We start from the raw sequence: 24,389 nt of genomic DNA on the forward strand, positions 1-24,389 counted from the left end.
TCTTTTGTCCAAGTCGAAAATAATAATAATATCTTTTGGGAGAGATATTTGATCCATTATACGATCTTTATTAACAATTTAATTTAACTTATGTACAATTATATATAATACCTTAAAAATTCAACAAACTGATATCAACAGCACGTTAGAATAACGAGATCTATTTATTATTCCTCGTCGCACCTCGAAAGTGGAAAGCGTTAACAGTTTGTCCCTTTGAATAATCAAGATATTACGTTCTAGGTATATTGGAGATCCGGTGAACTATACATATTAGCCATCGATTTTATTCGACAGAAATAGTTTGGTACTGCAAATAAAGGTTAGACATTTTTCTTGCACGATAAAGGACAATAATTCGTTAATAAATAGCTGAATAAATAAAATTAAAAAAAAGAGAGAGAGAGAGAGAGAGAGAGAGTGAAATTATTTCAGGTTAGTTATATTCCTTTCCCGTGTTATCGTGTCGATTACATCGTCTACTATCTTCGAAGTCGTGTACGTTACGCGCATTCATCATAGAAGTTGTTTCCTTGTTGGATCGGTAAAGAATGCGGTAAACGGTAACGCGTTTAACCATGATTCAATCAACTAATCATACCAGGTAATTTACAAGTCCAACTTAGCATTTATACTATTTCCAACCAAAGTTCAAACGATATCGGATATAATGTTTGCGCGGTCGTGAAAACAACTTTATCAAATGACGTGACAAACGATTATGGCCAAAACTAAATATAACAAGTTAAATACGATCGTTTGACCGGTGTTGACGGGGGGCTGTGATATTGAATTTTTATGATGTCGATTCGTTTCAGAGCTCGAATTCGTTGGTGCAAAATCGTGTACGTGTCCATCGTGCGGAGATCTCTTCGATCTTTCGACCAGTGTCAATCTAGTGTTCTTCTTCGTCGTTCGTGGCATCGAGAGATCCGACGAGGACAGGCGACGCTTATCGAGCTGAGAATGATCGTCGAACGATCGTACCTCGCCCGGAATAGGAGGTGGCAGCTCCCCTTTAAATCTTCCGAATTGTGGCGTTCTGCTGAGAACGTCCGAGGACAGCTTGCCCTTGGACTGTTCCTCGACGCCAGAAATGGATCTGACCAGGCTGGAATCCTTCAACATTTTTCCATCGAAGGTTATCAATACGCCGGAGGAGGAGGGCGAGGGAAAGGGAGAAGGTGGCGGATCGTTGTTGGAAAAGGGATTGGAAATCGGTGGCAAGTAATAAACGTTCATCCTGTCGGCGGCAGTTTCCATGTCATCCGTTTCCGTGGTTGAACGTGGTGGTTTACCATTCGTGGACTTTTTCCTCGATTTCTTGACCACTGCAGCCACTGTAGGAACGGGCGGGGAAGGTATGAAGACCGGCTCGAAGTTGTCGACCGGTTTATGGTTCGAAGTTTCTCGAGCACGTACATCTTCTTCCTCTTTTTCTCCCTCTTTTTCTTCTTCTTGCTCCAGTTTCTCGGAACTTCTCTTTTGAGCCACGCTCTCAACGCTTCTGATGATAGGTTTAAACCCGCTCTCGATCACTATAGAATCTGGATCGAATCCCGTGTTCCTCGCAGGTTTTATAGGAGTGACGAAAATGTCGGGGACGTCCAAATTGGACGTTTTAGTTTCGAGCTTGGCCCGTTCGATCTTCTTCAGTTTCGCGATCTGCAGGTTGTCCTGGTTACCCGACGAGGGTCGCTCCGCCGTTCTTCTTCCCGTGTAAGTGGAGGAGGAGGAGGAGGAGGAGGACGAGGGTCTGTACACGGTCTTCTTTCGTTCCATGAAGATCGATCTTGGCGGTAGGGCGAGGGTGGGCTGGGGCATCGTGTGGGCGGTCTGCAACATCGGTCGACGTGTCAACACCGGTCTCTTGACGAGCATCAGTTGGGTCCTCTGGTCCGGTTGGTTGTTGTATTGATAATGATCACGGGGGAGGGGAGCTGGGTGATAAAGATGATGATAATTGATTGCGTAATGGTGAGGCAGGAACGGTTGCCTCGAGTACGGGATTTGTGGGCTGGAGGTAACCGGATACACGTATTTCGTCCCGTGGCTCAGTGGTCGTGGATTATCTGCAACGAGGTTAGACAATTGCTGGTTAGAGGATTGTCGAAGGAGCTCTGGTTGGATCTCCATGATTTGATGTCGGCCGGGTGTATAGGCGGGTGTCAGCCTCGTCCCTCCCATCGATTGTTCGCGATAAATCGGTACGAGTTGTTGTTGTTGTTGTTGTTGTTGTTGTAGTTGATGATGAAAATGATGATTATAATGATGATGATGATGGTGATTGTAATAATGCGGCTGGAGATCTTGGTCGAGGTGCGCGTGACGATGGGGCTCCTTCACGCGTACCTCGTGGCGATTGGGCATCAGGCCTGGCGCTTGGTACGAAGCTTTCGAGACGAGTGGCTCCTCGTACGGCGATGGCGATGATTTCAAGCGCAGGTAATTATTGTTGTTGTTGTTGTTGTTGTTGTTGTTAGCGGTCGTTAGTAACTGCGTGTATGGTGTGCTTAGCTTGTCAGGGTTAGTCGCTTGATGATAAGAGTAACGAAGCCCGTGTTCACCAGGAGGAGGAGGATGATGATGATGATGATGAAGATGATGATGAAGAGGGGGATGCTGCTGAAGGAACTCCGCCGTTGGCGTTACCTTGCTTGCCTCCCGGATGCTCGGGCTGATCACCAAATCCTCCCTCCCCCCTTCCTTCTTCGGATCGACGTAAATCTCGTGATTCTCGTTCCCGGCTGGTTCAACGTCGCAGCTGTCGTGAACATTTATCTTCCAGCCCAGATAACGATGCGTGAAACACTGAACATTGGTCGCAAAACACCGAGTATTAATCCGCTCTCTGGTATCTATATATACACGTATAATATTTGGTATCGTAGTTACCTGATAGTACACGGTATCGGGCGTGTCCTCGTCCGGGATCCATTCCACGATACCTGGCTCGCCGTGGTCGCATTCCAGGGTCAGGGTACGTTGGTAAGCGCCGAACGACGTGAACTCGTCGGCCAGAGGTTGATTCTGATCGGGCAGCCAGTTGCACAGGCGGCCGACACCCGTCGGTCGTGTCACCCCGCGTTGACGTTTCACCCCCGCGAATATTTTCACTTTCTACGAATCATTCGTCGAATTATTAACGAGGGAGGGAGGGAGGGAGAGAAGCGGTCGACAAATCGTCTTACCTCTTTCTCCTCGGGTGTTTTGTGTTGGTAACCGCCGACAGGATCGTCGGTGATGTAGAAGGGATGATAACGAGCCGGGGTCTCAGGATTTTCACCACCCTCGACCACGAACCTGTACTTCTTTCCACGAACGACGTTGATCTCCGGGATCAACAGGCCGTTTATGTACCACGAGATACCCCAACCGACGTGACCTGAAACCAGCGATTTCGTTTCGAAGAAAAGAAAAGGGAAAAATGAAGGCAGGAATTATCAATTATTCGAAGACATAGACTTTCGCTCGTTTCGCACCGGTGATGGCTGGATATCCGTGCTTTCCTCCAGTGGGCCCCATTTGGGCGTACAACACCCCGTCCTCCGGCTCGTTGCACTGAATGGGCGGGATTTCCCAGGCGTCGGTCCTAGGTGCAGGTGCTGGAGTCGCGGGAGCTCGATGCGGTCGTCTCGTAGTCGCGACCAGTTGCTGCTACGAAATCGGGAATTTCGTCGATTTCTCGATCGAACAGAACTCTCGATAATGAAAATACCTGATGATCGGGCTTCGTGTCGTCGTCGTCGTGGCCGCCGAATATCTGGGAGGGTTCGTGATCCGGGACGGGGCAGTTCCAGATCGGCGGTCTGCCGAAATCGACGAACCGGTCCGTTTTCAGATAATCGGAGTGAAAGCTGACCTCCTGCCTCTCGTTCAACGGGCCGACGGCCCAGATGATCGGCTGCGATCGGTTCGTCAGGATTTGATGGTCGAGCTCGTCGTTCGTCTTCAATGGCCTTTGATACGTGACGATGCTGTACCCGTCGACCAGCGCAGCGTTCAGCAATCGGATGGAATTCGTGTTCTCCTGCGAATTGGCCGCGAATTCAATGTAAACCCGCGCGAGGATTCGTTTTTTCAGGGGGAGGGGCGCTGAGAAAGGTATTGGAAGGAGAATATAGCAAAGCGAGTTAAAACCTGTATGCGAGTGTCGGGGCAGCTGCCACGCCCTCCGGAACACTGGGACTTTGCGTCCAAAAAGTAATCGACGGCGTAGCCTTGAAGGGTTTGCTTGTCGACCCAGGCCACCACCACGTCCCCGCCGACCATCAAGCTTCTTTCTGGATTCGCCGATAATCCGAATGCCATGTATTGTCCCTCGTCTGATAGCACAGATATTATACCGATGATTAAACGCGTGCTACGTAAACTCTTCTCGATCTCTTGATTTTAACACAAGGTGATCGTGATCTTCGATCCGATTCAGAATTCTTGATTTTAACCAAGGTGATCGTAATCTTGGTTGGAGATTCAAACTCGGAGGGAAAAGAGGATATTTTGCACGAAGGGTAAACATTTATTATTCCAATAATTTACTCGAATTTACTCGAATTTACCAATAAATTCTTCTCGATCTATTGATTTAAAGTGATCGTAATATTCGAGGGAATTCGAGGGAAAAGAGGATTCGTTTCGAAGGATAAAAATTCGAGAATGATCTCGTTTGATACGTTCATTGTTATACCAATAATTTACTCGAACGCGTGGTACGTTTTCTGGATCCCTTGATCTCAACCAACGTAATTTTCGATTCAAAATCCGACGATGTTTGCCATTTTTCCTTTGATTTCAGCTAAGGCAATCGTAATTTTCGCGCGAAGAATGCAAATTGTATCGATGGACGCGTTGCAAAACTGAAATATCTACACACGCGTATTATCCGTAGAACGGAACCGTGGTGAAAACGAAGGGGTGAGGGGGAGGTATTGTTAATTAAAAGTTGGGGCCGGATCTTGGGGTTGGGCGGTCGCGGCACGTATAAATTCACACCGCTTTCAATAAATGCGATAGAAGTTTTGTCCTTTTGTGGGCGGCAGCACGCGGACAGCGCGGAAATATAGTATATAGTATATGTATATACTCACCAAGTTTTCCAACGAGTTGGGCGACTATGCTGTCTCCGGCCACGGCCCATCGCACCTCGAAAGCCAGCCTGTCCTCCAGAACTTCGCAATTCAGTTTCGACTGAAATCAAACGACAAACCGTTTTACCATCGTTCGTAACAGGAACGATTTTCGATTTCTTCGTACGAGTCGTCAACTCGACGATCGTTTCTCACTGTTCCTTATTATCCCATCACGAAAATGGAATCGTGATGTAGAGCGAAAGAAGTCTCGAGGATGATAAGACAAGAAACTCGTTTGATTGTCAGGAAAGTAATACGTTTATTCGCATTAATTTCGGGTAAAAACGTACAAAAAAAAATGGATAGAAAACGATAATGTTATCTGTGAACATGTAAACATATATATATATATATATATATATATATATATATATGTATACATATATATATATATATGTATATATACAGTATATAATCTGTATCTCGGTAAATAGGTATTCGATATTTGCGCGAAGCATCTAATAGAAAGTGACTGGCCTAGGTTGAAAGGGGATTTCTTCAACTTTTTATTTCCCTTCGTCTCTTGGAAGAATAACGTTCGCCTCCTCTCGATATATATATATATAAGTATAATTAACCCTTGTATCACAGTCGAATAACCATCGCTCTTACGACTTTACAAAAGACGATACATCTCCTCTTTCTCTCTTTTCTTTCACATTTTCTCTTACATCGAAAATAAACGATATCGAAGTTACATCGAGTACAATACATATCATTCGATTTGCTTTTGTTACGCTCTTATTTTCTCTCGCGGGTCGAAAGGGTTGACAACAAGGATTCTCGCCGTAGATATACATACGCATACTCGAAATCTCGATGATATTTTCTTCCTATTACGTTTTCCACTACGCGATGTTCGCACGCAGATGAGCTCGAGAGACATCCAAACCGATATCCAAGCGTCACTAATATCGACAGCATGTTTCATACGAAAGGGGAGAGAGAAAGCTGAATTACGGCAACTCGTATTGTATCGTTCGACGGGGGGACGCGACACATCCACCCCCACGGTGGCAAGATCGTACGTGCGTGCTCCTCGAATAATAGAATTCTAAAGAGGATTCGAGAGATTAAAGGCGTGATACGTACACAGATGCCTGCGCACCGTTTCTTTTATTTTTAATCGACCGAAACGAAAAAAATTTCCCTCTCGAGTAAACGTAAATGCGAGATCGATCCGCTCTGTCAATGCACACCTTTTTTTTTTCATTTTCCAGAAAAGACCGAAAGCGAGACAAGCTATCCGAAAACTATTGAAAAAGAAAAAAAGAAAAAGGGAAATTAAAAAGATTATAAAAAAAAAAAAAAAATACAACGATATCCGCATTGTCGCAAATCCTCTGTTAAGCGTACGTGTGTACAAAGTATAGAATGCGCTGCAACTAACCATAGCCAGTGGCTTTCGAAGATTCTCTCCAATAGATGGCACGGTGCTTAAATAAATAAGAAGAAGAAGAAGAAGATCGAAGCGATCGCCTCGAAACTTGCAAAGTGGATGCCCGAAGTTTACGAACGAGCCTCCGGCTAATATCCTCGCAGCTGCACCACCTGAGCTTTCCACCGGCTGAGGAACGGCCAACGAATGATCGTAGTCGGTAAACGCGACCGCTGCTTCCACAACGCCAATTTGTCGAAACGAGAGTTTGACCGAGTTGCACGCAGAGGGAACGGAGAGGAAGGCTCGTCACGCTAAAGTCTTCCGTTGGAATCGCTATTTTTTTCTTCCTTTTTTCCGATTTTAAAGCAAGTTGGACGATTTCTTTCGAGATTACGAATATCGGTTGGCTTTTCTTCAATTCCTATCGGCGAATTTGTTAAAGCTGAACGATTTTAGACAAATGTGCCAAATACTGATGCCACTGTTCCAAGAATCATCTACTACGGTATAATCTTTGACTGTAACGATTCTAACCGTATTTCGATGCAAACTGTATCCTCGCTTTTCGTGAAGATGGAGTTAGAAGGGGACCAATCGTTGGATGGATCGGAACTTTTGCGCTCGCTTGTGTTGCACCTCTGTTCAGATCTGGAAAGCGTTCACAGCGAAACTACGCCCGCTCACGAGTCATCTATCGAAAGTACTCGAGCTGTTGAAAATAAAAGCATCGCTTCGTGAAAAATCGATTCCTTCCGACTTTAATTCCTAATTTTGAAAAATTCGATTCGTTGGAAAAAGAAGAAGAAGAAGAAGAAGAGGAGGAGGAGGAGGAGGAGGGAACGTATAGGATCAAGTAAGTATACGCGTTAATAACGGACGAAAGAGTCGACCCTTCTGTCGCCTTGAAACCGCAACAGCCTCGCGTACGAGTTCTGGTGGCGGGCCTCGTCTCGCGATTTCTCCACTGCCGGTGGATCGTCCTCCGATTCGTATCGCTCTTGGTACGCATCAGACTCTAGACTCGCCACATCGTCGTCGTCGTGGGCAATTTGGTGGGCGGTGGTTGGTCCGGGCGTTGGGTAAGAGGCGGATTGGTGAAGCTGCTGCGCGAGAGGTTGCTGGGCCTGCAAGCTGTTCGGTATTCTACGGTCGGGCTGGGCCGGATCTTCTCGGATCGGCCGGTAGGTTGTCGGTCGTTGGAATTGCTGGTGAGCGAGCAACGCGAAGGAGGGAGGAGGCGGAGTGGACAGATTTACCAGACCGAGCGTCTGTCCCTGCCCTCCGCGATGCACGTTCTGCAACACAAGGACAGAGACAGGTTGTTGTTATTCGCACACAGGTGATTGGATTCGATTCGTCTAACGATTCGTCGGCGTGGAGATAAGAAGGGGGGCACGCTCGGTCGGGAAATCCGCGTTTCGGCCGACATCCACTCGAGTATCGACAGAGACAAATTCACCGTGGAACAATACACCGAGCCTGTATTGATTGCTCGCTATGTGAAAAGCTCGTTTGTTTCCGCGCGTTTACGATATATGGTATATATATATATATATACGTGTACCGAAAACGGGGGAACAAAGGGGGCCGTTACGCGGTGGAAATCGAAGCTACAATTCTCTCTCACAACTGGCTAGCGAAAGTTAGAAACGAATGCTTGCGAGACATTGGGAATGGAAAATGGATTGAAATATGAAATTAAACTAGGAAGGCGATTGTCGAAAGGGTTAACGTGACACAAAGGTTAAACGCGATGTAAATCGATCTAGTGGAGGGGGATAAAAGTCGGTTCAAGTCCCTTTCCACCTCGGCCAGTTCGAACGTGATTGGCAGTTTGTACAACAACAACGCTGTTTTCTCGTCCCGAGAAAGAAAGAAAGAAAGGCGGAAAATCGCGCGACCGAGTCTCGACGAGAAGGCAAAACTCTCCTCGATCCAGAAATGCTCGAATCGTAATAAACGAGATTACACTATTGGCAATGGGGCGTTTCAATAAATGATCATCCAAGCCGGCGGTCGTCTCTTCTTGTGCGGACGGACTACAAGAAGCCTTTCCAGCTTACCTGCGGCGAAACCCCGAGCATCTTGAGGGACGGTGGCACGTTAAGACCCTGCGGAATTTGCACGTGGCCGAAGTCGACGGCGAACGCCTCGCACCAGACGCCGAAGTGGCCGATCTGGTGGATCGTTACGTCCCCGGGCAACGTGAGCACTATGGCTTTGCGATCGTATCGCCGGAGCGGTTGCTCCTTTCCATTCTCGTCGGGCACGCGGATACCTTGCGGTGATGGCGTCGCTCCAGCCCCCACCCAAAACTTCGCATCTGTCGAAACATATACGTATGTGTATTTGCTATTCGTCCAATAATTTTGAAAGGAAAAACGCAAGAGTTTCGAGTTATCTTTTCACTTACCAGGCGCCTCGCCGTCGTAGCTGAAACTGGGTATCAACAGGGTTTGGGCGTCAACGACCACGATCGGTTCAGAGCTGACTCCGTGCACTCCGTTCAGGGCCGCCAATTTTTGCGGTTTCGGATAGTCGAACCCTCTCGGTATTCTCACGTCCCCGAAGTTCACCTGAGACATTCGCAAATCGATAAACTACTCTCCAATGATTCCAATCAATGGTAAAAGATCGTTCAAACTTTGATCCACGGAGTTTATATTTCGGTAGATATTCGCAAATCGATAAACTACTCTCCAATGATTCCAATCAATGGTAAAAGATCGTTCAAACTTTGATCCACGGAGTTTATATTTCGGTAGATATTCGCAAATCGATAAACTACTCTCCAATGATTCCAATCAATGGTAAAAGATCGTTCAAAGTTTGATCCACGGAATTTATATTTCGGTAGATATTCGCAAATCGATAAACTACTCTCCAATGATTCCAATTAATGGTAAAAGATCGTTCAAAGTTTGATCCACGGAGTTTATATTTCGGTAGATATTCGCAAATCGATAAACTACTCTCCAATGATTCCAATTAATGGTAAAAGATCGTTCAAAGTTTGATCCACGGAGTTTATATTTCGATTTCGGTGGAACAGTTTCTCGAGATTCCATTTTTGAGGAAAATTTTATCCGAACCGTCGCTTAATGGAAATTCGACCCTCGGTTCCTGATCGAGCTTTATCATTCCGGGGTTACCACGCACGCGGGTGTATCTGGTGCCGCGTGTCCGACACGGAATAAATTTTCGTCGCGTCGGCAATATCGAGGACGTAAATCGACGATCCGCGGCAGCCTGTCGCGGATAACCGATATCGTACTACTTTTACCCAAAACTTCTCCTCCCTCGATTTCGAATTCCACTTGGAAGGAAGCTGCTTCAACTTGTTTTATTACGTTTTCGAGGTTAATTCGATTTTCTCTTTTCTTTTTTTTTGAAATTTTTCACACACCGTCGCATCTTTCAGATTTTTCAGATGCTCGCGTAAGCATGTTTCCCAAGCTCTTCGAGATTCAACTCCTTAAAAGTTGGATTATCTAAAGGCGAAGCTTACGAGGAAACTCGAGGGTTGAACTTCGAGAGGCTGTTGAGATTGATTAGCAAATAAATTTACTAATTGTAAGCTTTATACACGAGTTTGAGAATCTCGAAGTTTCGAGGGCAATCGTCTCGGCCAATTTTCAAATTCTTTGACTAAGAAAGAGACGCCGACAGTTTCGATAGAATGAAATCATCGTTGCTCTCGATATTTGAATGTAAGTCCTTCGTGGAGATGAACAAATTTCATATCTTTCCTTGATGGGGAATCGAATCGAATTCCAAACCCGAAAAAAAAAAAAAAGAAATTTCATCGTTTCGATAATTCCCCAATCGAGCCTCGATCGAGTTCTCGAATTCGTTGGCACGGCGATCGCTTTCCATCCACACCGAGGCGCGGCGTGTACGAAGAGGAACGAGCGTGAAAGTTGCCGAGGATACCGGTTTCTGTGCAAGTGGAAATCGAAGGTCACGAGCGACGATGCCGCTCGATTTCTTTACTCACGGAGAATTCGTCGCACCACACGGCGAACCATTTGATGCTGGCCATCGTCTTTCCATCGGGCAACGTGAGCGTGATGTCCTTCCTTCGATACCGCTTCAACGTGTCCGATCTGTCGCAAAAATCGATCGAGTGGAAGTTCATTTCGATTCGGGCCAAGCTGGGGCGATCACGCGCGATTTCGAAGCGAATAAAAGAAATAGAGAGAGAGAGAGAGAGAGAGAGAAAGGAGAAGAGAAAATAATTTTCGTAAATAAACGAGTGGATATCGTTTATTATGAGAGTGGTGGTGCGAGTTTATCACGCAGAAATTCAATTAATCGGGATTGGATTAATCGGCGAGATTCACGGGTCAAGAGGTCATTTCTTCCCGCGAACAAATATCATTGATTGCATTTCCATCCGTCGAATTATATTTTTTAAATTGTGTTTATAAATCTGTTTTCTCACTTTCCTTCAAGAAACGATTGATCGAAACGATGAATATCGATTTCTTTAAAAAAACCAGGAAAAGAAGAAATCGACGTAAGCAATGAACGTATGATAAACGAATCACGATAGACGAAGAGAAAACGAAGGAGACGGGAGATATGCTTGGTCGAAAAAAAGAAATATAATTATAAACACTGAAAGAGCACTCACGATCCGTTCTCGTCCCGAAGTCTGATTCCATTCCCATTGGGGCTCTTGGAGGTACCGACGTAAAAGTAGGCGGCTGAAAAGAGATATAATTATAATTGCAGCTTTCGCCGATCGAGCCGAGTTAATCGCTAATTACTTAATTTCAACCGGGTCGATCGTAACGTCCGCCGGTAATTACGTTTTTCATTTTCGTTCGGTTTATGGATCGTTGAAACGTTTAATCCGCGCGCGACCTTCGCCGAGCGAACGCTTTCGATTTTATGGAGCCGGAGCCGCCGCCACCAGTATGTAGAAAAGTGAGAGTAGAGAACGGGTCGAAAGGGATACGTACAAGTACCTTTTACGGACTGACGATTAACTTTACTTTAAGGCCGGCCTTGGATCGTCTAACGCGTACACCGTTGATGCGCTTCTTATCTCGATCGAGTTACCTCCGATTCACCCTACTTTCCATCTCTGAATCCATCGCTTTGAAAAGTTTCTAAAACTACTACGTATTCGTTAATTTATCCAAAGAAACAATCTAATTATTATTTTAAAATATTCTAAATCCAATTACATTAAATATCAAATCTTAGATAGAATTAACAAAAATTTGAAACGCGAGAGACACAATAATTCCAATATCCAAATCTTTCCTATGTAAAACGAACAAGATGTCCATCCGCGAAACGAAGGATTCGTTTAAACAACGAGCGTCGTATGTTGCTCGAAACCGCGCTGCCCGAATCATTTTTGGGGCAACGTTTTTGATCGACGCGCGTGCATCGACCGAAACGGCAAAGTTGGTGGCGCCCCGCCACGCTTATACGAACTTGGTGCCTCGCCGTCGTACGTGAAGTCCTTGATGAACAGAGTTCGCCCGTCCACCGCGTAAACTTCACCGCTCACTCCGTGATGAAGTTCCGACAGCTTGCCGATAAGCTTGCCGTAATAAGCCGCGCCGCATATCTCTGTAAACAAAATCGAATTTAATTAATTAGCCTGGATTAATGGGGAGGCAGGTCGGGCGAGATATCCGGTTAATGCCGATGGGAGTATAATTTAAAAGGGGAGCAGCGCCAACTTTTTAAGCCCTCGATATAGCTGGATTTACCTTATCGCGAGGGTAACGAGCGAGGATATATCTCGAACAAGGAGAATAGGAGGATCTCTGCGAAATAATAATAATAATAATAATAAGAAGAAGAAGAAGAAGAAATTCCAACTCCATCCGTGATTCCATCGTTAGTTACGATCGACGAACGATCGATGCGTAAACCTCCCCCCTCCCCTCCACTCGGTGGAGGATCGATCGTCACGAGGGTATGCAGAACCGAGTTCCTCGGATGCTCGGTGAGCCTTGGACAGCGGTGGCGGCACGCGGAGGAGAAGACCGTGTCGCACGTCGGATCGCGGAATGTCAGCCACGTTAGTCGGTACGGAAGGTAATCTCTCTCTCTCTCTCTCTCTCTCTCTCGCTGTCGGCAACAATGTCCCACGTCCGAGATGCCTTCGCCTCGAAAGATCGATCGTTTTCGCGGAGAGAAGGATTAACGTTACGCGACGTTCTTCTTCTTCTTATTCTTCTTGGAGAGAAGAGAGAGAGGGAGAGAGGAAGGAGAGAAAGGTTGGGGTTCCCAATTCGTTCGTTTCGCCTCGATTAACCGCGCGAACGAACGAGAGGCTCGAACGTTCGAGGCGCGGGACGCGTCGGGGGAAGGAATCAGGGTTAACACTCGCATAAATATGCCGTGGCGCGGCGCGCACATCGGCCGTCAAGGCCAATCCCATTGGCGTGGACCGTTCGTTCGTTCGTTCGTTAGATGGTAACGAATCGTGGAAACCGGTCCATCCGATCGATCGATCCTCGTCCAGATGCCTCTCTAACCCTTTGATCGAGCTGCCTACCGTTACCTACCGTTACGACCGCTCTCAGGGACAGGATATCGTCTATCCATCCATCCGAACGAGATTGGCGCGCGCATAAATCCTGCGGTGGATCGCTGCGTCTGCCCGAGCATCTGTCCTGTCGTTCGTTGTCCACGCGAAACGGGGGGATATAATCGAAAACATCGGGAAAAATTAGAGGGGCGCGCGTGTGCCGTTAACTGTCGCCGGTAATTGGTGATGTAACGTATGGAGGAGCGGTTGATACACATTTCGCTCCGCCATTTGTTAGGTATTCGATAATTGAACGGAAATATGTACGGCTCGAGCGTACGTTTCTGTTCTTGCCACGAGCTTGCCCGATTTATGCACTCTGCCTTCGTATACAGAGACAGAATTTTCTCGTTGCTACTCGTATAAGGGGCGAGCCGAGAGGATTTTTGAGCGGGATCGAGATCTAAACGGTAGATCGAGTAACGGGCTAACTATATATACACGGAGGAATTCCCCGATTCTGTTTGAACTATTGTCCCCTCCTCTAATTAACCCGCCCCTTTGTCCTTGTTGTTTGCGTTCAGATTTTGCTCCATCGATACACGCACCAAAGGTTTATTTATCGATCATTCGATCGAAAAGATTTTTCTCGTCGGGATATAGTCTCAAGCCTTTAGCTTTTCTTTGAAATATCCGAATCGAAATATTATATACCTTACATAACATTGGAAACTCGTGTTTTTAATTCGCATTTCGAAACGTAGGCGGGCAATATTACGAAAATCTATATCGTTCGATGATGCACACGTAGGATGAATACCTCGCACAGACTTCGATATCAATCGCTAATGAGAAACCGAAGCGTCAAAGCAGTGTCGCTTTCGAGCTTTGAGAGGATGCATTATGTCGTTCCAGCCGCGAGCCATTAGCGCGTAATTATTGTCGCGGTAACGGCACGGTGGGAACGTGATTAAATTATTATATGCGCGTTCCGTGATTCGGTGTTCCATTCGGCGGAACGAACGAGGCCCGCGAACGAAAATGAGAACCGAGGGGTGGGGGGAAAAAAGGAAAAGAGAAAAGAAAAACACACGGACGAAGGATTACGTTCGAAACGCCGAGGTGTCTGATAGACGCGAGCTGGGAAAATTTGGGTCAACGAGGTGTTGCTTTGAGATGGAGAGAGAGAGAGAGAGAGAAAGAAGAAAAAAGAAAGAAAGAAAGAAAGAGAGAGAGAGAGAGAGAACGAGGCACGGAGAGATACATATCTGATCTTTGACATTTTCATACGAAAGAGAAAGCAGAAGGCGTAATTGCCTGCCTCTGCATACTACGCTACTCCAATGTCGCAACGCGTAGATTCACGGCAATAGAGAGAGAGAGAGAGAGAGAGAGAGACGAGGTGTTTCGGAAGCATTGGCAAAATCTCAACGACCGATCGACTTTTACTTCTTTCCTTTTCTCTTTTCTTGTAAATTTTATTTCAATAATTAAAAGCAACGATTAAGTTTCCAAGTGAGAGAATTCCAAGTCAAGGATTTACAATTTTGCGTTAAGCTAATTGGGCGTATATCGAGACAATCGAGACAAGGATACTAGAGTATCGATTAAGCCGACATGGATATACATAGTAAACGTCCTAATAACTGTCATCTTGGCCACGCTTAATCGAGTCAATCATTTAGACACGTTCAAGCGACGCAAAATAATCGTCAGGATTATTTCACGTCCCCGATAAATCCCATCTGTTCCCTTCCCTTTAACCGAACCCGATCGGAATAATACCGGAATAGAACTATCTCGTATGTTCCTCGCGTGGAACACGAGAAATTCCTCCCTCGTTTATTTTCCTTCTGTTCTCGAGTGGTATCGCGCCACGGGTTGCGGCCCGATCGGAATCCCCGATACGTTGTCACGTTGATCGGTTCACCGTCGAATTAAACTCGAGTCTGCCTCTCGAGTCCCCTTCACGATAAATCGAAACTTTGGATTCGCGATTTGTAAACGTCGAACACGGCTCTTCTTGACTCGGTTTTCAGATTTTCCTTCAACGTTCGATTCGAAACCAAAGGTACGGAATCTGGTGCAATAAGGCAACGAAGGTAAGATAGATCCGAGAACCTTCGAATTAATTGGACGAGAAGAGTGGAAATTAAAGAGCTAAACATCGCGACACTTTCGCGGAGCGGAAAACGAGGGGAGAAGAACGCGAAGAAATCGTTGTCGACCGCATTTTTTCCTTCCTTCCTTCCTTCCTTCCCTCCAATCTCTTTCTCCTCTCGAGTCGGAGGAAAAGCGCGGAACGCGAAAGTCACGCAGATCCCGCGAAACAGACCGGCAAATCGAGAGGCCGACCACGTCGAAACTCTTTGCGATTTTAAATATGTCGCGGCAATAGTTTCAACACCCACGTTGAGCGTTGGAAGGCTACGCGCGTTAATCGGATTATCGTCCGTGCGATTAAACCGATTATCCTCCAATTTAATCTCGAGTGTACGAATTTCGCTTATATTCGGTTAAATCCCAGTTAAACGGAAACTCGAGCGCAACTTCTCATTGACCGATGATCTCGTTCAACGCGCGATTAACGTTTCCGTGAGACCACGCACCGTCTATTAATTAACGATCAAGTTCGAGCAATTCTCGCCAGGATCCCGCATCTTTTTCTCCTTGCCTCTACTAAATCTTTTCCCGATTTCACGCGTAATTCCATTTCGTCCTTCGAACAAGGGAAGAGGAGAAACTACAAACTCGATAGCGCGATATTTCGATTTCGCGGTTTCGAATTTCGACGACGCGATTTTCGGCTTGCCACGAACCGAAAGGACGAGGAGAGAGAGAGAGAGAGATAAGATTGCTCGGTTCCTTGATAAATTATACGCTTGCCGAGGAAGGATTCGAGCCGCCAACTTTGGTAATAACGCATCGTGCGAATGTTCCGAATACCGTGGAAAATGGACGAAGGATTCCTTCGAGAGGAGGAGCAGTCCCTGGATTCGGGGAGAGGCGAGCAACAACAACAACAACAACGATCTATCGATGATTTTGGAGGAATTTTCCAGAAGGAATTCGTCGGGGGAGGGAAAAATCAGTTGAGGGGTGGAGAGGTGGGGTTTGTGAAATATTCGGCCGGTTGAAACTCACGTGTCGCCAGAAGAAGGTAAACAGCCGCGACCAGACCGATAGATGAGAGCCGAGTCGTGGACGATGTGGGTGATTGTGTCGTCATGGCGTCTTCGTGGTTACTGCCGTCGAAAGTGGCCGTCGTGGATCCAGGTAGCTTTGTCGATCCCACTACGATCGCTGGCTCGCCTTGCTACGCCTCTCTCTCGCTCTCTCTCTCTTTCTCTTTCCTCGCTGCCCACCTCGCTCCCTCCCCCTCCCTTCTGCTCTGTTTGCTCCTTCGAATCGGTCATTTCGCCTTGCTTTTCCCTCTTTCGTCCAAGCCCGACATCTCCGCGCGTTGTTTTCCTTCCCTCCTTTCTTGCCCGCAACGAGAATATTTCTACGCCGATCCTTCCAAAGAGGGGAGGCAGAGGTGGAAGGCTGGAACAGTTTGTCGTTACTCTTTTCCTTTTCCTTTTTTCCCTTTCCGTTTAACGATCATCTTCGTCGAATAAAAATTTCTTCTTCTTCTTCTTCTTCGATGTTAACGGTGAACCTTCTCCCTTTCTTTCTCTTTGGAGAATCGAAGGATAATGGAGGAGGGATAGGGAGAGGAGGATGGAAATTTTATTTCACGAGTTTTTTCGCGAACGAGGAATGAGGCAGGTCAGGGTGGTAGCGAAAGAATCTTGCGCACACCGCAAGATCCCGACCGCGGCCCGACCTGGATGCTGGTCGGATAAGGCGAAGCGATGGTTGACACCCGAGCTCTCTCTCTCTCTTTTTTTTTTTCTTTACGACAACGATTTTGAAAACAATCCCGCTGCATTCATTATAATGCACGTAACCCGCAGTTATTTCGTTTCGACATTCCGCGAAATAAAAATATATGAGAGACATTGGAACAAGCAGACATTGGTTTCCTAAAATAGGCGTGACGAAACGGACTTTGGTCCGTTTAATTCGATGAATGAAATTCGAAACGCTTCCTTTCTTCGTCGGGATGAAAAATATTCGAAATTGTGTATGCGAGATTTTTGTTGAAATTCGTTTCGAAGCGTGAAAAAAAAAAAAAGAAATGTTCTTTCGACGCATTTCGAAACATTTGGATTCGTTCGCTCGTACAGACTTTTCCATTTCGGATCAAATTCGTTACAAATTCGTTTCCGTAAAATGCTCTTTCCACGCGTTCCTGTGTGTGTGTGTGTGTTTCGGAGAAAAAAATTTCAATTGTGGCCCCCGCCTTTGAAAGGAATTTTAATTCGAATGGCCGGCGAGCAATATCAGACGAAATTAAAATTCCTCGCGCGTGAACACGAGGGCAGCACGGGACTTGGACGACCCGTGAAAGTTTTCACGCGGTTCGAGCCGACCTGCCTTAATCGAGCAGGAAGAAACGTCCGCGAATTGCGTACCTCCATTGCTCCTCGTTGTTTACTTGGAAGAAAGAAACCACTTACCACGGTTTTACCTCACCTCGATCCCTAGCCGATCCATAATCATCGTTTCGCCCAACCCGATGCTGCAACTCGCTCATCCGACCAGCGTCCATTCTTGTCTCGTTCTGTTGAATCGAGTTGAATCGTGCCTCGAAGAGAAGAATCAACGTTCATCGAGTTCGAGCGAATTTTTCGACGAGGAAAATAGGATAGATTCGAATCTTGGTTCGATGACGCCTGTTTAATGACAATAGCCCCCAACATTTCGCCGATTAACGAGCGATTAAGACGAGAATATATCGATATCGATGGGAAAGCGTGGTGAGCGACAACTTTCGAGAACAAACCTCTCGAAAGGTTTTTAAAAGTTCGAGAGTTTTACTCCCGAATGTTTCGTCGATCATAGGACAGTTCGCTCATACTTGTTGCTCGTGATATTTGAGAATGAAATTCTCGAGAGTAACTTTCCAAAGTAAGTTTTAGTGACAACGAATGGGTGCGATATTAACGAAAAGATAGTTGTGAATATACCGTGCTGTCGAGTGGATGACAACTTTTAATATCTGAGAATAAAATTCTCGGAGCTTTATTCCTAAACATTTTCCCCGACAACGAGTGTAATATTAACAAAAGGCTGATCAGGTGCTGTCGAGTGGATGACAACTTTTAACGTCTGAGAAATAAAATTCTCGAAACTTTGCGAATAGTAAGTTTTCAGAATTTCATAAACACCTTATCGATCCCTGCTGACAATGAATGGATATCAACGAAATGATCGAACGTGTCGATCAAATGCTGTCGAATAGATGAGAACTCGTTTTAAAAGAACGGCGAACACTTTGTTGTACGAGTATTGATAATTCTCGAGAATTGAAAAAAAAAAAAAAAGAAAAAAACGACAGAGAGCAACGCAACAGTCAATAATTTCGCTCTCGAACGTACACCTGGCGGAGACGTTTCGTCGCGAGTTCGGTCGCGTTCGAAAGAGGAAGAATAAGGCGGGGGCCGATTGTCGACACCTGTGATCCAAAGATGCGCAGAAACGATTACACGCGTCACTTGGTCATTGTCTTTTGCAACAATAGCCGGTTTGCAACACGGGAGAAGCGGGTTGGGAGAATACGAGACGCGGCGAGATAATAGGTTGCACGTGCCGAGGAAGGATCTTTCTTCCTCGTCGAGGCGTGCACTCTCTCGTGGCCTGTTATTAAATTTAATCTCGCCTTACATCGCATTGTAATAATTACGGAATAATTACGGGAACGATCACCACGTTCTGCGGACGTCTTTCCACTTTAGAAAAGAAGGTTATTACGGTACAACCCCCCCTCCCAACGACCATCTCGCTTTCAATGTTCAAATCATATTTGCATTCTCGAAGGGACAACGAGCGAGAAAATTAGGACAAGTCGAGTCGAATTTTATTTCGTTTTATCTCTTTGCCAAGTTTCGCGGCATCGACTGCTCTCCATTCTTTCATGGGTGGGCTGGTATGCGGGCCGGTCGGTTTCTGCACGCTTCCACAGAAACCAAGAGGTTTCTGTTCAACCTAGAAACCGCTTTTTGCGATCCGTCGACGAGCGGAGAAAAGGTTGGCCGGTAATTAGAGATAATTATTACTCGCGCGAGCATCTCGATCGTTATCGCACGTTGCGTTTGTCCCGCTCGCCGATCGAGATTTATCGACAATTGAACAAGGGAACAATGACGAACCGTCGCCGTTCATCGTTAAATCTCTTTAAATTTTTCGCAACGTATCGGAAACGTATTTCTTTTTCCTTTTTTTTTTTTTTTTACCACGTTCGAGATTATCGCATCGAATTTTCTTTCTTGTTTGAAAAAACGAGATATCTCCGCTCGTTGATCCTATCCTCGTTCGACGAAGGAGGAGAATCGGCGCGTTGTTGAAAGTGAAATCGGTATTGCGGAAAGAATCGGTGTTGCGCGCGACGAATAATTGAAGATGCAAAAAGAGAAAAACGATACCACCGATTCCAGCGCCAGTTATATATTTATTTGTGTATGATATTGTTTGTGCGTTGAACGACTTTTGGATGGCGAAGGGTGGATAATTAGCGCTCCTGTTTCACTTGCACTTGGCCATGTTTATTAGCGAAAGTTAATGAATCCGGCCGATGAGTTAACGAGAGAAAATTGTTTTGACGCCTGCTCTCCTCTCTTTTCTCCCCGCAATCGTGGATTTTCTAATTCCAACCGCGTTCGTGTAGCGAGAAAACGAGGACTGGTTCGATCGAATATATCGATATGAGAGAAAAAAATGGTGTGAATTCTTTCGAAAGTGATTCGAAAGAGTTTCTCATCGATGCAATCCTCGAGGATTCTATTAAAACTGAATAATTTGTACTATTTTTTTTTTAGTCGTGAATCCTTTGCATCGCACGTTTCAGATCTCTATTCGAAAAGATGTAAATTCTTTCGAAAGTAATTCTCGAGAGTTTCGTTCAGCATCCGACGCGAAAACGAAAATAATTGCCTCTGATATTAAATCAGAATTCTCACCGATGCGAGAGCAAATCCTCGAGAATTCTATTAAAACAGAACGAGAATAATCTGCGCTATTTTACGTGAATCCTTCGCAAGGAGAAGAAGACAAAATTGTTTCGCCTCACATTTTCTTGGACCTCTACCGATATTCGAAAAGATTTTAACTTAAAGTTCCTTCCAAACAAGCCATCATCCAGATCCTTCGCGAATTAATATAAAGCGAAACGTTTGATGAAAGTTTTCGCAACGGGATTTACGTAATTTCGTATACTCGATTCATTCTTTCCGTGGAGAAATAAGAGGGAATAATGATGAAAAGAATTCGGGGCTGCAGCGTGTGGACGATGGTTGCGAAAGAAGGAGGAAAGAAAGAGAGGAAAAAAAAAAGAAGAAAGAAAAGACGATTTCGATCCTGCTCCATTCATTCTTTTCTCCTCTGTAAAAGGGAGGACTCGTCTTCTGATTGCGTAACGTCCGCTTCAGCCCTGCGGTTAATCGCGGCGCGCCAACGTTATTACGCATTCCGCGTTCACAAGATTCGAGACGCATAATGGGAAAGTGGCCGAGGTAACGGAGGACGAGCACGTAAATGGATGACTTTCTCTGGCGGAAGCGTCGAGCAGGGTCAAAGTCTCCATCGCGCGCCGCAACTTTGATGCGTTTTGTCCGTTCGAAACCATTTGTGGAAACCGGTCGAAAATAATTAGTCGAATGTCTATAGGATCCTCTAAGGAGGTATATCTAGGCTGATGGATAAAATGAGCCGAGGTCAGTTGAAGTGAAACAATAACAGCGGGATAAGGGGGCATACGAGTGGAAAAGATTTTTTTTCTCACAAGTTTTTCGAACAAATTTTACGAACGAGCAATTGAGTAATTGGCGATTGGATACGAATGAATTATCGAGAGGTGATGATTCTATCCGATACACGTGAAAACGTGTAGTAGAGACGTGGAACTAATTTTATTTGAGAATTGGTTTCGAAAATCATCGATTACATAATAACGCTTCTTGTGCACGAGCGTGCGCGAGTTCAATCTCGATTTCTTAAAAAGAAGGGAAAAGAAGAAGAAGAAGAAGAAGAAAAAAAAATAATGGACTTAAACGATAAAATTTGTTCCACTTTTTTTTTTCTTGCTTCAGAAATGTAGAATATTCTCTCTTATTGATAATTCGCTCGCTGAAATTAATTCCAATTTCACTCGTAAACTTTCCTCCAAAACTTGATCTCCTCGAAAACGAAGCCTTGGACGGGAAAAAGAAAAAGAATTCCTTCCTCCTTTTCCTCTACTTCTCTCTCTCTCTCTCTCCCCAAGGAATCTCCTCTACATAACTTTTGACCGCGCCTTGTATAATATTTCCAACGCGTATCGCGTTACAAAGGAGTTGCCATTGTAATTTAATAAAGTCGAGGAACGTTGTCCCGCGTACATTTTTCCTCTTCTCCCTTTTTTTTTCTTCCTTTTTTTTTTTTTTTTTTTTTTAATATTACCGGAGAACGGCTGCCATTCACTCGAACACCTTGTGTTCTACCGTTCTATCAACGGCCGCTATGAAACAGGTTGCGCGCACACTGTTTCGCGTGCATCGATCGCATCGATTGACAAAGTTTTTCTTTCACAAGACCGACAAAACTCCTCCCTCCCCTCGTCCATCGAAGCTTATTCGCGTGGCGATTCGAACATCGGATTACGCCTCGTGGCCCCGCGTTGCACAAAAGACCTTTAAGTATGCATAGAATCACCCATACGGAACGATAAGACGGCCAAGCCGTGAAGTAATGGGAAAGATTATTTATGGATTGCGATATCTCCCTATATATCTCGAGGTGAATTACGACGATCTCGGAAAGTTGCCGTGGACGTGAGCCTTCCCCCCCCCCCGGCGCGCACAATTTCCCCCTGGAAAAATTCATGAATTTTAATTGTTCATAAATTGCGAAAAATTCCCTCCCCCCCCGCCCTCTTTCTCTCTCTCCCGAAACGGGACGATCGCTTTCTACCACTACGTTTCATTGGCGCCGGCATTTCTTTGGCCCGGATCCACGATCTCTCTCTTTTTTTTTTTATCTCGATGACAAATGGCCACGACGGATTAACCCGTTAGCTCGTAAAGAAGAACCGCTCGCAATTAAAAAATCTGTCAGAGATCTCGAAATAGGATCTCGCCGAAATTTCCTTATGATGGTGATTTCATTAGATATTTCGCGAAATATTTGCGAAATTTTTGGTTACGAGTTATGGAGGAGGAGGAGGAGGATCGGGCCGTGATCGTGGGATCGATTTATTGCGCGGAGAAGATCCAAAGAGAGAGAGAGAGAGAGAGAGAGAGAGAAAACAGAGTGGAAAATGTTGAGCAGGTTGTGCAGCCTGTTTTCTTCGTAGCAACTCGGTTCTTACGTAACGAGTCTTCCCTCGTCGTTGAGAATCAGTTGTCGTTCGACTGAAATTCAGGAAAAATTTGGAAAGGAAAAAAAAAAAAAATAAAAATGGTGAATGGATGGATGAAAGGATCGAACGCGTGCCGATTAGGAAAGCCGGTTTTCACGAGCGAAGAAACAAACAAACGTGGAAGATCTAGGCAGAGTAACCGCTGATATTTAATACTTTCACTCGAACTCCTTGACCCGTGCACAATTGCACGTGGACTCGCGTGCAACGAAACGACCGGCCTAACGTGTTACGAGCGACCCGTGATCGCATGCACGAGTCGCGAACAGGAAACGCCACCGATTAAATATCGGCCACTTCCAACTTTGCCGCCATCTTGGCAAACTGATCGAGACCGATATTAACTTATTAACGAGACTTTCACGGATCGGGAGAAATTTCTCTCGGGTTTTCGTCGAATGGATACGATCCTTCTGGAAGCGAAATTTTAGAACAATTATGCCACCTTTAAGATGATCGAAAGCAGCTCGTTGAAGCTTTTCTTGTATCCTACGATCTTCTTTTTTGAGTAATTTACTTATTCGAACAACAGGTTCCACGATTTTTTTTTACAAACATTCGCAAACATCTTCTCCAACGTTTTTGAAATTCTTTTCTCTCATCGTCAGCTCTGACGCAATCTTCCACTTTCTCCGATATTTTTTCCTAAACATTTTTTCCGCGAATTCTTCTTTTATAAGTGCCACATTCCTGCTCGTCGTTTAAATTCCTTCGTAAAAGCCAGCCACTTCATTTGTATATTTATTGCAAAAATCCTGAGCCCAATCGAACTCGCGATTGTGAAGAGAAAAATTTTTATATCGAAACCAGTTTTATTTCGAGCGCTCTCGACCGTACCGATCGAGCACAATCGTAACGTCTGAATGTGTACAAGGGAAGAATGCGTGTCATAAGTTGGTACGCATGCGGAGATGATTGATACGGCGCTCGGCTCGCATTAGTTTACGCAACCAGCCGTGAAACGAAGGGACGACGGATCCGGAGAAACGACGATCGTACTCGCCATCGATCAATATTCCAGCTTCCACATTACAGCTTAAAACATGTGAAAAAGTATTTCAAATGGCGTATTCTTAATGTTTTCCGCGTTTTATCGTTCGATCGCAGTGTCCCGAAAAACGATTCACAATTGTAATGCACCGAGCATTGCGTTATTAAAACGTTTTATCGCTTTTACGGTTTCGCCACGCTTTTTCTTCTTTTTCTTCTTCTCCTTCTTCTTCTTCTTCTTCTTTTTCTTAATTACTCTCAAACTCGATTCCTCGGGAAGCTCGAAGGCTATCTTAGTCCAGATACTCGGAATCAAGGTTATCCTTACGAGCAATTTCGCGGCTATATAATGGTAAAAATTACGACTCTACCGTTTCTTCCATATTTTATCACTTCTGTTCGTGTTCGTTTCGCGGAACAACGTTTAATGTTTTTTTCGTTATTCTGTTCCCATGGTATCTTCGTCTTATTTCGTCCAATAAGATCGTTCGTGTACAGAATAAGAAAGTAGTTTTTTTTTTTCTTTTTTTTTCTTTGCGACATTCCTTTAATTATCCGCTATTCGGATCAACGAGACGCGGAAATTTCACCGGTTATATCGAATTACCGGCGGGCTCAAAATGTAATCGCGAATAACAGGAAATTACAAGTTAAATGCGGGCCACGTTACAGTTTTCACCAATAGCTCGCCGCGTGACAGGAAACGAGCACCAATTGCACGGAAAATATTAACGATACGCGCCGGTTTCCGTGAATAGGCAAACTTCTTTTTTCTTTCGATCGTTTCTTTTTTTTTCTTTTTCTTCCATCGTGGACGAGCCTTCCTCGGACGAGTATTCGATACGAGGTTACCGACATTTCAAAGAACGGGATGTTATTGTCCGGAAAGTG

General features: G+C 45.2%; 1 protein-coding gene across 3 annotated transcripts; it reads right to left on the reverse strand.

The window, feature by feature from the left end:
* Window positions 1–33: 33 nt before the first annotated feature.
* Window positions 34–16,274, reverse strand: Skeletor (DM13 and DOMON_DOH domain-containing protein skeletor). 3 transcript variants are annotated; one of them, XM_086902424.1, is made up of 14 exons: window positions 16,154–16,274; window positions 11,962–12,099; window positions 11,147–11,219; window positions 10,508–10,616; window positions 8,924–9,086; window positions 8,574–8,833; window positions 5,088–5,187; window positions 4,141–4,325; window positions 3,719–4,030; window positions 3,483–3,657; window positions 3,192–3,385; window positions 2,896–3,120; window positions 2,653–2,811; window positions 34–1,836 (listed from the first exon to the last, which is right to left on the reverse strand). In XM_086902424.1, exons 1-14 carry the CDS (start codon window positions 16,236–16,238, stop codon window positions 700–702), a joined length of 3,315 nt encoding a protein of 1,104 aa, XP_086758550.1. In that variant the 5' UTR covers window positions 16,239–16,274; the 3' UTR covers window positions 34–699. The 3 variants fall into 3 exon arrangements, with proteins under 3 accessions (XP_086758550.1, XP_086758549.1, XP_086758548.1); XM_086902423.1 differs by having other exon boundaries at window positions 34–2,811; window positions 3,483–3,654; window positions 16,154–16,271; XM_086902422.1 differs by having other exon boundaries at window positions 34–2,811; window positions 16,154–16,271.
* Window positions 16,275–24,389: the final 8,115 nt, after the last annotated feature.

The sequence above is a fragment of the Apis florea genome, unplaced genomic scaffold, assembly GCF_048593485.1.
Source record: "Apis florea isolate Af1SG1 unplaced genomic scaffold, ASM4859348v1 contig_2272_pilon, whole genome shotgun sequence".
Classification (NCBI taxonomy): Eukaryota; Metazoa; Arthropoda; class Insecta; order Hymenoptera; family Apidae; genus Apis; species Apis florea.